We start from the raw sequence: 16,109 nt of genomic DNA, 5'->3' as shown, positions 1-16,109 counted from the left end.
GGCAGAGAGACAGACTCCTGCATGTGCCCGACCGAGCACTTTGCCCCCCGGGGGGCGATGCTCTGCCTATCTGGAGTGTTGCTCTGCTGCAACCAGAGCCATTCTAGTGCCTGAGGCAGAGGCCATGGAGCTGTCCTCAGCTCTCATGCCAACTTTGCTCCAATGGAGCCTTGGCTGCGGGAGGGGAAGAGAGAGACAGAGAGGAAGGAGAGGGGGAAGGGTGGAGAAGCAGATGGACGCTTCTCCTGTGTGCCCTGGCCGGGAATCAAACCCAGGACTTGCACACACCGGGGCGATGCTCTACCACTGAGCCAACCGGCCAGGGCCCCATCTTAACCATTTTTAAGAGTCCTATTCAGTGCCATTAAGAACATTCATTACTGCTGGCTGATTGGCTTAGTGGGCAGAGTGTCAGCCCAGCAGGCAGACATCCCAGGTTAGATTCTCGGTCAGGGCACACATGAGAAGCGACCATCTGCTTCTCTTCCCCTCCCTCTCCCCCTTCTCTCTCTCTTCCCCTCCTGCAGCCAGGGGCTCAGTTGGTTCAAGCATCAGTCTGAGGCATTGAGGATAGCTCGGTTGGTCTGAGTGTTGGCCTCAGGCATTGAAGATAGCTCGGTTGATTTGAGCATCGGCCCCAGACGGGGTTTGCCTGGTGGATCCCGGTTGGGGCACAGGAGTCTGTCTATCTCCCCTCCTTTTACTTCAAAAAAGAGAAAAAAGGCATTCACATTGTGGTGCCACCATCACCACCATTCATCCACAGAACTTTTTCATCTTCCCAAACCAAATCTCTGTGCCCATGAAATGCTAACTCCCATCCCCACCCCCGGCCCCTGGCGCCCACGGTCCCCCTCTCTGTCTCTGTGAATTTGACTCGTCCAGGGACTGCGTAGCAATGGGATCACGTCATATTTGCCTTGGCGACTGGCTGACTTCACTTAGCCTCAGGTCCTCAGGGCCCCGCCCTGTTGCAGGAGGGTCAGAGTTTCCTTGCGTTCTAAGGCTGAGAAAGAAATAGCCTGTGGTATGAACAGACCACATTTGGTCTGTCCGTCATCCGTGATGGACGCTGGGGTTGTTTCCCCTCCCCCCTCCTGGTGCATGTGAGCAGCGCTGCTGTGCACGTGGGCGTGCACATAGCCCTGCCAGGCCCTGCACCCCGTTCTTTTGGGTGTAGACCCTCAAGGGGCATTGCTGGATCGTGCGGGCATTCTATTTAAAAATTTTTGAGAAACCACCAAACTTTCTTCTTTGCAAATGCACCATTTTACATTCCCACCAACTGTGCAAATGGTTCCGATTTTCCCACATTCTCCCTAACACTTGTTATTACCTTTTTTAAAAAACGTATGATAACCGTCCTAATGGATGTGAGGTCCAGTGTGTGGAAATATATATAACAGCTGTATAGATACAATTAATTCACCATATAATTCACCTGTGTATAACAGCTATATAGATATGATTAAGTCACCTTATGTAACAGCTGTATGATAGAATTAATTCACCATATAATTCACCTACCATATTTCCCCATGTATAAGGTGCATCTTTATTCAAAAAGTTTGGCTTCTAAAACCTAGGTGCGTCTTATACAGTGGTTGTAGTTTTTTTACTTGCATTTCCCACTTTTTTGTGCTTGTTTTTACATTTATTATTGAAGACGGATTTGTCATCAGACACAGACGAGGGAGTTTTGACAGTGATGAGGAGTTGTATGAGTTCAATAACTTTATGTAATACTTTTTTTTTTTTCAAATTTCGGGCTCCAAAATTAAGGTGCATCTTATACACGGGAAATACAGTATATGTAACAGCAGTACAGAGATAGAATTAGTTCACCGTATCATTCACTCATTCAAAGTGCTCAGTTCAGTGGTTTTTGGGATATTTGTAGGGTTGTATGCCCACCACAGTCAGTTTTTGAACATTTTCCTCCCCCTCCCCCCACAAAGGAACCCTGTGCCCATTAGCAGCCGCGCCCTGCCCCCCGGAACCCCCGTTCCTTAGCCCTTGGCACCCACTCATCTACTTTCTGTCTATGGATTTGCCTGTTCGGGACGTTTAAGTGGAGTCACCTGCACCGCGTTGTCTTTGGTGATTAACTTCTCTCGTTTATTGTCACACCCTGGAGTCCCGCCCACGCTGTAGTGCAGGGGTCCCCAAACTGCGGCCCCCTGAGGCCATTTATCCGGCCCCCGCCGCACTTCTGGAAGGGGCACCTCTTTCATTGGTGGTCAGTGAGAGGAGCATAGTTCCCATTGAAATACTGGTTAGTTTGTTGATTTAAACTTACTTGTTCTTTATTTTAAATATTGTATTTGTTCCCATTTTGTTTTTTTTTAATTTAAAATAAGATATGTGCAGTGTGCATAGGGATTTGTTCATAGTTTTTTTTTTTATAGTCTGGCCCTCCAACGGTCTGAGGGACAGTGAACTGGCCCCCTGTGTAAAAAGTTTGGGGACCCCTGCTGTAATGTGTGTCTGGACAGACAGTCCCCGACCTCTGGCGGTTGGACTGACGCTTTGCCAGCTCTCCGAGGGTGCGAAAGCAATACGCATTGGGTGGAAACCCTAGTTTGAATTGCGAGTTTTGCCCTTGTCTCCGGGCTGACCATACGCACGCAGCAAGACGCCCTCGTGACGGCGGGCAGGGCGGCGAGGGCCAACAGCCGGCCCCCCACAGTGTACTGCGCTGCCAGCATTTGGGGGGGATGTTGTGTTGAGTGGTTTTACGTCGCACCATGTCTGCTGAGCACCCGGCTGGGCCTCCGGCTTCTGGTGAGATGACGAGGCAGGCGGTGACTCTTGAGATGAAACTCAAGATCGCAGCCCCGCTGTAGACTAACGTGCGTGCTCTGAGCCCACGGACGTGGGTTTGGCTGCGCTCTACGGTTAGGTGGCTTAGGTGTCGTACGTGCGTTTTTGACGTCCAATATTTTCAACTCGACGATGAGTTTGTCCGGACGGAACCCTGTCGTAAGTCGAGGAGCGTCTGTGCCGCATTCCTTTTTATTACCAAATATCGTTACATCGTCTGATACTCCTGGGGCAGGACGCTTCCAAGGCGACAGGACTCATCAGCGGCCCAGGAAGGAAGGCAAGGCGGGGTCCCCTGGCTGTGGCCACGAGGGGGTGTTTGGTGGAGACGGCGTTGCAAGAGCCGTTTCAGTGGAGTGGCCCAGAGAAGCTGAATTATCATGAATGGGGGGCGGGGGTTCAAGTTGGAGGATGAGGCCGTGGAGTCGGCAGGTAAATTTGGATCAGAAGAGAAGTTAGATGGATGTGGGAGGAAGGAGGGGTTCAGGGAGGACTGAGTTAGGATCGGGGGGTTTGGAACAGGGCTGTCTCCAGACACTGAAGACACTGGTCTGAGAGGGAAGGAGGTCAGAGCCACAGGTGGAAGGGTTTGGCTTTGTTGGGGCTTAGTCAAAGAAATAACTTTCTAACAGTAGAGTGGTCTTCTTCAGGGTGTGGCAGCATCTCATTGCTGGAGATACTTGAGCAGAGAGATGGCTGCCCGTCAGGGGTGCCGCCGTGCATATTCCTGAGCAGGGGGAGGCAGGGCGGTCTAGATCGGAGATGACAAGTACCTGGGAAGCCTGTCAGTGTTGTCCTATGTGTTGCCCTTAACAGGCATCACTAACGGATGGTGGCCCTCCCAGCACAGCGCTCCAGACAGCCTCCAACGACCCCAGAAAGCTTACACAGTGCCGCCGGGCTGCTCCTCCCGGGCCAGGACTCGGACTCTCCCTTCCCTTCTGTAAAGTGGGTCCGTGTCTTCCCGCTGCAGGGAAAGCTTACGAGATCACCTACGTGCGGCTGAAGTTCCACACCAGCCGCCCCGAGAGCTTCGCCATCTACAAGCGCAGCAGAGCGGGTGGCCCATGGGAACCCTACCAGTACTACAGCGCCTCCTGCTGGAAGACCTATGGCCGGCCCGAGGGCCACTTCCTGCGCCCCGGCCAGGACGAGCGCATGGCCTTCTGCACCTCCGAGTTCAGTGACATCTCCCCCCTGAATGGGGGCAACGTGGCCTTCTCCACCCTGGAGGGCCGGCCCAGCGCCTACAACTTCGAGGACAGCCCGGTGCTGCAGGTCAGAGAGGGGCCGGGCTGCGGGTGGGACATGGGGGGGGGGTGCCCGGGACCCCAGGAATGTCTAAAGTGGCCGCACACAGGGGTGCCTACGAGATCCCACGGTTTTCAGATTTTAAACAACAGAAGCCTTTTGTTTTGTGTCTAACCCTTCTGTGGACACCTGAGCATGGGCTGAGTAAAGGAGGGGCCTCGGGCAGGGAGAAGCGTCCCTCTCCAGGCCTCCTGCCTCAGAGCCCTGCTGCTCCCTGGAGCCGTGGGACAAGCACTGCCTCCCTTGATGACCCCTTCCTTCCTTTGGGGGTGGGGAAACCGAGGCCTGGAGCGGGGAGGGGGTTCTCCAGGGGCTCACAGGGTAGAAGGGGGCCCAGACCAGAACCCAGGTGTCCTGACTCCTGGCTGGTGCTCCTTCCAGAACCCCCGCTGAGGGCCTCGCTTCCTCTCTCTGTGAGCCCAGCTGGGCAACACGGAGCGGAACGCTGACCCTCCCTGAGCTTCCGTCTCCTCATCTGTTGAATGGCGGTAATCACAGTGCCTGCCCGTGAGGTGGATGTGAGGACCGAGCCACAGCCACCCCGTGTCAGCCACTGTTCCTCCCATAGACTGGTCTGAGTTCTGTAGCTAGCACTTTTTTGGGGGGGACAGAAAAGAATCTCAGAGCCCTCGGGGGCTCTGCTGCTGTGTTTCCCGCCCCCCCCCCCCCCGAGCCTTGGCTCCTCTGGGGCTCCGGGACCAGCAGCATCAGCAGCACCTGGGCCCTGGTGAGAAATGTGGAGTCTTGGGCCTCGCCCCGGACCTCAGAACCAGAAGGCCCTTTTTAACCAGATCCCTGAAGGCACCACTGACACTAGAGAAGTCACGTGGGAGAGATGGGGGGGGACACCTAAAACTCATCTGAGGCTCCCGCTGAGGGTTTCTGGTGCTGGGCCCCGCCTCCCCGGCTGAGGCATGCTTGGGCAGGGGCCCGAGGATCTCCGAGCAGGGGAGCAGCCAGAGGCCCAAGGCCCCAAGTCATGCCGGGGCGGAAGGATAAACTCTGCTGGGAAGGAGTTCGTGTTCTGTCCTGGTGGGCCTGATTGCTGAACCAGGAGCTCCTGGGCGGCGCTTAAACGCTAATTAAAATTCGGCCGGAGCGGCCTGATGATTATAACAAACAGCAGGCCGATGAAAATGTCAGCCTGCACGTGGGTTCTCTCCCCTCTCCCCACCGACTTTTCCGGGGGAAGCTGCTCATTCAGTGACCAGCAGGTATTTACTGAGCGCCTGCTGCGTGCGGGCAGAGCCCAGGGGCCGGAGATGCAGTGTGCAGAGGGTCCCCAAGTCCCTGCTCTTGTGGGGGTGTATGTTCTGGTGGGACCCACATCACCTGGGACAGGTGACCTGTCTGTGCGCGTCTGATCTTTGCCACGTGAAATGCCCATAAACCTAGGGCCTGCCCCATGCCAGGCCCAGCTGAGCAGGGTTGTGGGCTCCCCCTGCTGACCTCTAGAATGGGGGTGCAAGAGCCACTGGGAGAAGTCAGGTGGTCCCCACACAACAGGGTCACCACATACCGAGCACGTGCCAGACCCCACGCCTTGCTGCCGCCATCGGCCATCCTCCAAACGCCCTCTTGGGCCCAGCCCTGTTCCTTGTCCCATTTCACAGGTGGGGACAGGGCTACTCCAGGACATTGAGCAACTTCCCCAAAGTTGCACAGCCACTAAGTGGCCTGGCACCCAGGTTGGTGTCACACCCCCAACCCATAGGCTCCTGATTTCTGCAGTGTTCTTGGAATCTGTCTGAGCTTGGCCGGTCCCTGTGTCCCAGGAGACCCCCTAGGGCGGCCAGCTGGGCCTCTCAGCAGAGTGGGATGGGAGCAAGTACTCAGGAACCTGCTGACGGCAGCTCTTCCCCTTCCCTGTGCCCCCCTCCGACCTCAGGAGTGGGTCACCAGCACTGAGCTCCTCATCTCGCTGGACCGGCTCAACACGTTTGGGGACGACATCTTCAAGGACCCCAAGGTGCTGCAGTCCTACTATTATGCTGTGTCTGACTTCTCTGTGGGCGGCAGGTAGGTGGAAGGCAGGGCGGCAGGGACCGGGACCCCAGGACCCTGGTGCTGGCACAGAAGGTGGCTGCCATGTGGGTGTCACCCCACGTGGGTGGAGAGCGAAGAAGCTACTTCTGGTGCCCCGCAGAGAGTGAGAGGGTTCCTGGGCCTGGCATTCGAGGACTTCCTGGCTGCTTCCCGCCTCCCGGCCCGACTCCTGCAGTTTCTCCTGCAGCTTCTCCTGCATCAGCTGTTCCCACTTCCATGCGCGGGACACGCTGGGCCTTTGCACCTGCTGTTCTCTTCCTTGAAATCCCTTCCCTCTTCCTTTCTCTCTCCCTTCCTCCCTCCTTCCCTTCCCTTCCCTTCCCTTCCCTTCCCTTTCCTTCCTTCCTTCCTTCCTTCCTTCCTTCCTTCCTTCCTTCCTTCCTTCCTTCCTTCCTCTCTCCCTCCCTTCCTCCCTCTCTCCTTCCTTCCTTCCTTCCTTCCTTCCTTCCTTCCTTCCTCTCTCCCTCCCTTCCTCCCTCTCTCCTTCCTTCCTTCCTTCCTTCCTTCCTTCCTTCCTTTTCTTCCTTCCTTCCTTCTTTCCTTTCTCTCTCCCTTCCTCCCTCCTTCCCTTTCCTTCCTTTTTTCCTTCCTTCCTTCCTTCTTTCTTCCCTCCCTCCCTCCCTCCTTCCCCTTCCTTCCTTCCTTCCTTCCTTCCTTCCTTCCTTCCTTCCTTCCTTCCTTTCTCTCTCCCTTCCTCCCTCCTTCCCTTTCCTTCCTTTTTTCCTTCCTTCCTTCCTTTCTTCCTTCCTTCCTTCTTTCTTCCCTCCCTCCCTCCCTCCCTCCTTCCCCTTCCTTCCTTCCTTCCTTCCTTCCTTTTCTTCCTTCCTTCCTTCTTTCCTTTCTCTCTCCCTTCCTCCCTCCTTCCCTTTCCTTCCTTTTTTCCTTCCTTCCTTCCTTTCTTCCTTCCTTCCTTCTTTCTTCCCTCCCTCCCTCCCTCCCTCCTTCCCCTTCCTTCCTTCCTTCCTTCCTTCCTTCCTTCCTTCCTTCCTTCCTTCTTCCTTTCCTCCCTCCCTCCCTCCCTCCTTCCTTCCCTTTCCTTCCTTCCTTTCTTCCTTCCTTCCTTTTTTCCTTCCTTTCTTCCTTCTTCCCTCCCTCCCTCCCTCCCTTCATCCCTCCCTCCCTCTCTCCCTCCCCCTTCCCTCCCTCCATTTCTTCCTTCCATTTTTTCTTCTTTCCTCCCTTCCTCCCTCCCTCCCTCTCTCCCTTCTTTCCTTCCTTCTTTCCTTCCTTCCTTCCTTCCTACCTACCTACCTACCTACAGTTACCTTTATTCATGCCACAAAGTGGCACTTACACCGCGTGCAGCCCTGCTCCGTGTTCCCGTCTACCCGTCTACCGTAGCGCGCTCAAATCCCAGCCAGACTGACGCTCCTTGTGTCGTGCGCGTAAAGCCGGTTGATGGTGACCACGCACAGACTCAGGACTGAAACTTTCCAGGCTTTCCTTTCTCTATCAGCACTCCTGGCTTTATAAGCAGGGAATCCCATCAACCCCACTCCTGCCCAGCTCTCCTGGTAAACTGGGGTACAGTAGGGGTTCACAGGGACCCAAACATTTTTAAATGAGGCTTCGAGGCACCCAGCGCAGCTCAGAAGCGTTACCAGGACCCGGCCCTTGCTCATGCTGTCGGACTCCTGGTCCTGGTCCTGGTCCTGGTCCTGGTCCTGGTCCACCGTCTACTCCAGCGTCGCTCACTGCGTGTTGTTGGTCATCTATTTGAGCGTCTCCCCTCCTCAGGAATGAGCTGTTGACATTTTTAGGCCGGTCTCACTGGTGGCCACCGGGTACCGGGTATGCAAGGCGGGCAGCAGAACCAGGGGAGACAGAGAGGTTTCTTTTATTTATTTATTTATTGTATTTTTCTGAAGCTAGAAACGGGGAGAGACAGTCAGACAGACTCCCGCATGCGCCCGACCGGGATCCACCCGGCATGCCCACCAGGGGCAACGCTCTGCCCACCAGGGGGCGATGCTCTGCCCCTCCGGGGCGTCGCTCTGCTGCGACCAGAGCCACTCTAGTGCCTGGGGCAGAGGCCAAGGAGCCATCCCCAGTGCCGGGGCCATCTTTGCTTCCAATGGAGCCTTGGCTGTGGGAGGGGAAGAGAGAGACAGAGAGGAAGGAGAGGGGGAGGGGTGGAGAAGCAGATGGGCGCTTCTCCTGTGTGCCCTGGCCGGGAATCGAACCCGGGACTTCTGCACGCCAGGCCGACGCTCCACCACTGAGCCAACCGGCCAGGGCCGAGAGGTTTCTTCAACAGAAATGTCCGTCCGGTCCCTGCTCGGAAAGTAGAGGGGACGACAGACGTACCCTGCCCGGTCTTGTGGGGCAGCCGGCAGTAGTCGGTTTGGTCCCTGGTAAACACGGCAGCATGCCCCAGAATGACAAGGATGGAGGCCCGGGCAGGGTGTGCACAGGTCAGGGACGGTGCTCCGCAGACGGGGACCCGCCAAGGCTGGGGGAGGTGAGCACGTGTGGGACCTGGGACCTGGGACCTGAGGACCTAAGCGATGGCCCTGGGGCTGGAACGGAGGGCGGGCAGGTGGCCGGAAGGTTGTCAGGGCCGTGGAGGCAACTTCTTTTGATCCCACAATCCGAGGGAACTGTTACAGGTTGGGCCAGGGTCGGGCTGGAGTTATAAAATGCCCCGAGCCCCTGGCATCCGCGTGGGGAAGCAGAGGAGAGGGAACCGGCCGCCATGTTAGGTGGTGGCCGTGGGAGATGGCGGGAAAGTGTGTGATCGGAAAACCGTTTAGGGCGGGAAGTCAGTCTGACAGGGAGGGACGGCCAACGGGGTGGGAAGCAAGGGGCTTCCACAATTCAGGGACGCTTGGGGCGGAGAAGTCTGGGAAGGGACCTGCGGCCTGACTGCCTGCACGCTGCGTGTCTGCACCTTCATTGGAAGGCTGGGGCTTGGGGTGAAGGGGAAACGGGGGTGTCCGTGAGGGCCCCTCTGCTCCGCCTCCCCTGCCACTCCCGCACTTGATTCGGGTCAAACCACCCAGGAGGAGCGGTCTGCAAGGATGGCCGTGAACCCCAGTGCCTGCTTGCAGGGGGCTCTGGTGCAGAGGACTTCTGGGCCCCAGCTGCCAGAGCAGACCACCCTCAGTCCGGCAGCTGGCTGGGGACAGGTGGTCCAGCAGCCTGTGTTCCACCACAGCCTACACACATGTCATTTCTTCCTTTGGGGTCACAGGGCTTCGTGGGGAAGGGAAGTGTTTGCAGCAACCTCTCGGGGACATGGGTGGTCCCTTGTCCCAAGACTGCCTGGTGCCCATCTCACCCCTGCTGGAGATGCTGGGATGTGACCTATCTACCCGGGGCTCCCAGGGAGGCCTGGGGAGAAGGCAGTGCCCTGTGCCCCTCCCAAACCCTGAGTCCCCAAAGGAGAGAAAGCACCATGGCTGCTGGCAGGGGTCAGCGATTCTTCATCGCCCACTTGGGGCAGAGCGTGGGACACAGCTGACGGGGAGCCTCCAAGTGGCCTTAGGGAGCTGTCCAGGAACTCAGGGTCAGCGTGGAGTGGGAGAGAACGGCTCGGACTCTAGGTCTGCCACTTCACGTCCACCACTGCGTGGCCTGAGCCTCCGTTTGCTCATCTGTGAAATGGGGATAATTAGGGTCCCTCCCGCCACAGCAGGGGCTCCGGCGAGATGGGAACTAATGGCGGTGTTGTGGGCGGCACAGAGGGAGACTGGGAGCTGGAAGACATGCCGTCCTCTGAGGAGCTCGGTTGGGTGCTCAGGACGGCAGTGACGGCCCCTCCAGGCTGGGCTCAGCGGGGCACGGTCCCCAGAGCACCTCCTTGTTCCGGCCCAATTCCAGCTGTCTCCCGACCTGTGGGACACGAGCCAGGGTTGCCCTCCAAGGCGCAGACTCACTGGGGACGGGAGATGAGGGGGCTGTCCTCTGTCCGGAACAACCTCTTTTTTTTTTTTTTTTTTTTTTTTTTCTGAAGCTGGAAACAGGGAGAGACAGTCAGACAGACTCCCGCATGCGCCCGTCCGGGATCCACCCGGCACGCCCACCAGGGGCGACACTCTGCCCACCAGGGGGCGGTGCTCTGCCCATCCTGGGCGTCGCCATGTTGCGACCAGAGCCACTCTAGCGCCTGGGGCAGAGGCCACAGAGCCATCCCCAGCGCCCGGGCCATCTTTGCTCCAATGGAGCCTTGGCTGCGGGAGGGGAAGAGAGAGACAGAGAGGGAAGGCGCGGCGGAGGGGTGGAGAAGCAAATGGGCGCTTCTCCTGTGTGCCCTGGCCGGAAATCGAACCCGGGTCCTCCGCACACTAGGCTGACGCTCTACCGCTGAGCCAACCGGCCAGGGCCCGGAACAACCTCTTTCTCAGACGCAGAGGAGAAGGGCATGAGGCCCCTTCTACCCACCGCCCCGTGAGCTGCCCACTCTCAACCCGGGAGGCAGAGGACTTCCTCCTGCGTCCCTCTCGGCCCCTGGGGGGCTCTTTCGGGGCAGAAGCCTGCAGGCAGAGGCAGCCTCGCGAACTTGGCCATTACTAACCGGTGACCTTGGGCAGCCTCTCTGTGCCCCAGTGCCTCCGTCTGTGAGACGGGGAGGGGGGTTGTGGAGTGCACTGGGCTTGTATGTCAGCGGAGCTCAGCACTGCTGTGCTCGGCAGTTCTCGGTGACCCCCAGGCACGTAGAAGGGCTGGGTAAAGCGCCATGGTTGAGCGCACCGGGATGCAGGGCTCCCCGGTGATGATCCCCTCCTCGGCCGGAGCCCTCCTGGGCCCAGACCCCCGTCCTCCGTGTTCTTTCCCAGGTGCAAGTGTAACGGGCACGCCAGCGAGTGCGGCCCCGATGCGGCCGGCCGGCTGGTCTGCCAGTGCCAGCACAACACCACAGGTGTGGACTGCGAGCGCTGCCTGCCCTTCTTCCGGGACCGCCCGTGGGCGCGGGGCACGGCTGAGGCCGCCAAAGAGTGTCTGCGTGAGTGTCCTGGGACTCTGGGGCCAGGGCTGCAGGCCGGGAACAAACTCTCCGAGGCCTGGCTGGCGGGAAGGGGGGGGCTGCTCCTGGGTGGGCCCGGGGGCAGCTGTGCCCCTGAGTGCCCCTGGTGCTGCCGGGATGAGGAGGCACCGAAGGGAGTCAGGCGGTGGGCCCTGCTTCCCTGGCCCACCCCCACAGACAGCTCCCCCAGACTAAGTCCCCCACAGTGGAGGTGCCCATGGCGGGAGGGCGGGGAAGGTCCCCCAACGTGTTCCTTTGTTTCAGCTGCTCCAACCGCAACTGCTAATGAAAGCCAGGCCACCCTGGGTCCCAGAGGGTGCTGGGCTGCCCACCCAGCCTGTCCCGCAGACCCCAGCAGTTTTTCATGTCCCCTCCCCCTGTGATGTGGCTTTGACCACACGCTGGAGAGGGTGGGCTGTCATCCCTTCTCCGAGGAAGTGGGGCCGTGCATGGGGTGGGTGAGAGGACCCACCACCTTCCTCCCAGACTTCCCCTGTCCCCAAGCCGTGCCCTGTCTCCCAGACAGTCATCCGAGGGCTTCAGGCCCCCCGTGGAGCTGGCGTCACCGGGCCCCCGTCCCGGCTGTCACTGCCGCTGCCTGCAGGGGCATCTTCGTGTGCGGACTTGGCCTCTGGTTCCTCTGTCCTCCTGGGCTTGAGCCACTGGCCGCTGGAGCTGGGGTGGGGAGGGGACGGGCTGTTCCGTGGAAGGGTGCCATCGGCGGGAGCTGCCGAGGGCCGCCGTGACCCTAACGGATTCCTGCTGCCCGTGCTTCCTCCACCAGGAAGTCCTCCAGCACCAAGGACGCTGAGCTGGCTGGCTGGCTCACCCGTCCTGAGCCTGGGGCCATCTCCATGGTGGGGACACAAAAGGCCAGACTGCTTCTCTTGCCACATCCTCACCCCTGTTGTCACATCTCTGTCCTCCCAGTCAGCAACCTGGAAGCGGGGCTCCATGTCTGACCCCTCGCCGCCACCCCCAGTCCCGGCAGCCCCTGAGCCCCGAGAGCGGCCGAGTCCACGTCCCTCTGGCCCGTCTGCGTCCTCTGCAGCTGGTGCCCCCTCGCCCCTCCCCTGGGTGCTCCCTCCTGCCCGTGCCCGGCGCCCAGCCTCCTGCTGCCCCGGCTGCTTTCTGAAGTGCAGATATGGTTACATTCACCCCCGCTTACCCCTCGCACAGCGCCTGGCTCCGAGGTGAAGCCCGCTGCCTGGCCCCCCAGGATAGAGCTCTGCTGACCTCCTGACCTCATGACTGCCCCTGTACCCCACCTTGTCCTGCCACACTGCATAGCGTCCCCGTTCTCTTCCCTCCCCAGCACAGGACATGCTCTCCCCGGCACACGTTGGGCGAAGCTCGCTTCCCTGGCTGTCCACAGCTTATCCTCTGCTCGCACCTCCTGCCTGGGGCCCTCTCCCCATCCTCTCGCCTGCCCTCCTGCCCCGGCCAGCTCCTCCCTGCTCCTGCTTCAGAGGGCACTGCGGCTGTGACTTCCTCCAGGAAGGCCTGGCCCCTCCCCCTCCCGGGCCCCCTCCCTTAGCTCCCAGAGCCCCCACCTGCAGGATTTCCCGGGCTCGCTGCCTCTGGCCTCCATCCAACAGTGGGCGGCGCGATGTGGGAACTTGGCTCGTGCTGTTCGCTGGTTCCCCTGCTGCCCCCCCGGGCTCCCCACAGGAATTAAGACACAGTCCATTTGCAGTGCAATTTTTGGTGGTGTTTTTTTTTTTCAATGAATTAATGAGCAAATGAAGGGTGACGTGTGTTGTACATGGGTCTGAGCTACCTCATGATCACACAGTTAGAGGACCCACAAGAGATCCTGGGGTAAGCCACACTGCCCCTCTCGAAGGTGGCCTCTCTGTGACTCACAGCCGGGTGACTCTACTTCACAGACTGCCTGGAGGGTCCTGTGTTTTGGTTTACTTATTAATGGTGCCCCTTCTACTCATAAGAGTATCCTATTTCAATTGGTCTCTGTATGCTTGATCAAGCTGGGCCTGAACTCCATCTTTGGCCTTTCTCGAGCTGCCTGCTCACTCGGCCCAGGGAGACTGATTGGCATGGGTTCCACTCCAACCACGGCCACTGACACCCCCCCCACCTCCTGCCCACAGCTTGCAACTGCAGTGGCCGCTCTGAGCAGTGCGTGTTCGACCAGGCGCTCTTCCGCAGCACGGGCCACGGCGGGCGCTGCCTCCGCTGCCGTGACCACACGGCCGGGCCGCACTGCCAGCACTGCCAGGAGCACTTCTACCGCTGGACCCCGGGGACGCCCTGCCAGCCCTGCGACTGCCACGCCGCAGGTGAGTGGGCCCCGCTCCCCCGCTCCCGAGCCTCGCCCCGGTCCAGCCCCCGCTGCCTCCTGCCCTTCCTCCCTCAGGCTCCCTGCGCCTCCAGTGTGATGACTCGGGCACCTGCCCCTGCAAGGCCACGGTGACAGGCTGGAAGTGTGACCGCTGCCTGCCCGGGTTCCACTCACTCAGCGAGGGAGGCTGCAGGTGAGGGCGGCAGTCCTGTGGGTGTAGACGGCCCAGGAGAGGCTCCTGGAAGGTGTTTGGGCTGAGTGGGTGGTTGGCTGGAAGGATGCACGGATGGGTAAGTGAATAGGAGGGTGGGAGGGTGGATGGTGGCTGATGGATGGACAGGTGGACGGAAGGATGCACGATGGGTAAGTGAATAGGAGGGTGGGAGTGTGGATGGTGGCTGATGGATGGACAGGTGGATGGACGGATGCACGATGGGTAAGTGAATAGGAGGGTGGGAGGGTGGATGGTGGCTGATGGATGGACAGGTGGACGGACAGATGCACGGATGGGTAAGTGAATAGGAGCGTGGGAGGGTGGATGGTGGTTGATGGATGGACAGGTGGACGGAAGGATGCACGATGGGTAAGTGAATAGGAGGGTGGGAGGGTGGATGGTGGCTGATGGATGGACAGGTGGACGGAAGGATGCACGATGGGTAAGTGAATAGGAGGGTGGGAGGGTGGATGGTGGTTGATGGATGGACAGGTAGACGGAAGGATGCACGGATGGGTAAGTGAATAGGAGGGTGGGAGTGTGGGAGGGTGGATGGTGGCTGATGGATGGACAGGTGGACGGACAGATGCACGGATGGGTAAGTGAATAGGAGGGTGGGAGGGTGGATGGTGGCTGATGGATGGACAGGTGGACGGAAGGATGCACGATGGGTAAGTGAATAGGAGGGTGGGAGGGTGGATGGTGGCTGATGGATGGACAGGTGGACGGAAGGATGCACGGATGGGTAAGTGAATAGGAGGGTGGGAGGGTGGATGGTGGTTGATGGATGGACAGGTAGACGGAAGGATGCACGATGGGTAAGTGAATAGGAGGGTGGGAGGGTGGATGGTGGTTGATGGGTGGACAGGTGGACGGAAGGATGCACGATGGGTAAGTGAATAGGAGGGTGGGAGGGTGGATGGTGGTTGATGGATGGACAGGTAGACGGAAGGATGCACGATGGGTAAGTGAATAGGAGGGTGGGAGGGTGGATGGTGGTTGATGGGTGGACAGGTGGATGGACGGATGCACGATGGGTAAGTGAATAGGAGGGTGGGAGGGTGGATGGTGGTTGATGGATGGACAGGTAGACGGAAGGATGCACGGATGGGTAAGTGAATAGGAGGGTGGGAGGGTGGATGGTGGCTGATGGGTGGACAGGTGGACGGAAGGATGCACGGATGGGTAAGTGAATAGGAGGGTGGGAGGGTGGATGGTGGCTGATGGATGGACAGGTGGACGGAAGGATGCATGGATGGACGCGTGAGTGGATGGATGGGTGGATGGATGGATGGATGGATGGATGGGTGAGCAGAGGGATTGCTGTTCAGGTGTGGATGGAGCACTTCCTTGGCAAGGTGGGAACAATAGAGCGGGGCGAGGTTGCAGGCTACTGGGTCAGTGCCTCCTGGCCCTCAGGAACGACGAAGGTTGGAGAGATGCCTTCCGAGGAGGACGGGCCGTTCCTGTTCTGCAGCTGCTCATTGGACGCCTTTCTCCTGTCCTGTCTCTCTGGCAGACCCTGTACCTGCAATCCCGCTGGCAGCCTGGGCACCTGTGACCCCCACAGTGGGCGCTGCCCCTGCAAAGAGAATGTGGAAGGCGACCTGTGTGACAGGTAGGTGAGCGGATCTGCTGAGAAGCCTGGTGGAAGTGACCTCAGGGCTTGTGGTGGGGGGAGGAGCAGGGGGCGTGGACTGAGGCAACCTTACCACCTGGGACCCTTCCTGTAGCACCACGGATCTGCCACCTGGGAAGTTATCTAAAGGTTTTGTTCTACTTTTTGTGCTTTGATCTGTCACCACTGATGGTTCATAAGCCGTGAAAATACATCATTATTTCTAGCTCAGAATCCTGAAAAGAAATAGCTGGGAAGCATAGAAGAGAGCATTTGATCCAGGACAGCAAATACACGGTACTCATACCACACCCTCCCACCTTACACCCAGGGCAGACATCACTAGTGGAGTGCTACCGCAACCCTCCCACCTTACACCCAGGGCAGACATCACTAGTGGAGTGCTACCGCAACCCTCCCACCTTACACCCAGGGCAGACATCACTAGTGGAGTGCTACCACAAACTTCCCACCTTACACCCAGGGCAGACATCACTAATGGAGTGCTACCGCAACCCTCCCACCTTACACCCAGGGCAGACATCACTAGTGGAGTGCTACCACACCCTCCCACCTTACACCCAGGGCAGACATCACTAGTGGAGTGCTACCACAAACTTCCCACGTTACACCCAGGGCAGACATCACTAATGGAGTGCTACCGCAACCCTCCCACCTTACACCCAGGGCAGACATCACTAATGGAGTGCTACCGCAATCCTCCCACCTTACACCCAGGGCAGACATCACTAATGGAGTGCTACCGCAACCCTCCCACCTTACACCCAGGGCAGACATCACTAATGGAGTGCTACCGCAACCCTCCCAC

The 16,109-nt window shown here is 58.9% G+C and overlaps 1 protein-coding gene across 1 annotated transcript in view; it reads left to right on the top strand.

Moving 5' to 3' along the window:
• Nucleotides 1-16,109, top strand: part of LAMC3 (laminin subunit gamma 3) — a 66,387-nt gene that overhangs the window by 11,121 nt on the left and 39,157 nt on the right. The window contains exons 2-7 of the mRNA XM_066255938.1: nt 3,797-4,101; nt 6,023-6,153; nt 10,959-11,125; nt 13,258-13,446; nt 13,524-13,641; nt 15,182-15,280. Coding sequence (XP_066112035.1) covers nt 3,797-4,101; nt 6,023-6,153; nt 10,959-11,125; nt 13,258-13,446; nt 13,524-13,641; nt 15,182-15,280 — 1,009 coding nt within the window. The remainder of the gene's footprint in view (nt 1-3,796; nt 4,102-6,022; nt 6,154-10,958; nt 11,126-13,257; nt 13,447-13,523; nt 13,642-15,181; nt 15,281-16,109) is intronic.

The sequence above is a fragment of the Saccopteryx bilineata genome, chromosome 2 (genome assembly GCF_036850765.1).
Source record: "Saccopteryx bilineata isolate mSacBil1 chromosome 2, mSacBil1_pri_phased_curated, whole genome shotgun sequence".
Taxonomy (NCBI): domain Eukaryota; kingdom Metazoa; phylum Chordata; class Mammalia; order Chiroptera; family Emballonuridae; genus Saccopteryx; species Saccopteryx bilineata.
The sequence above is the reverse complement of the archived record's forward strand: the minus strand, read 5'-3'. Positions and strand labels throughout refer to the sequence as shown.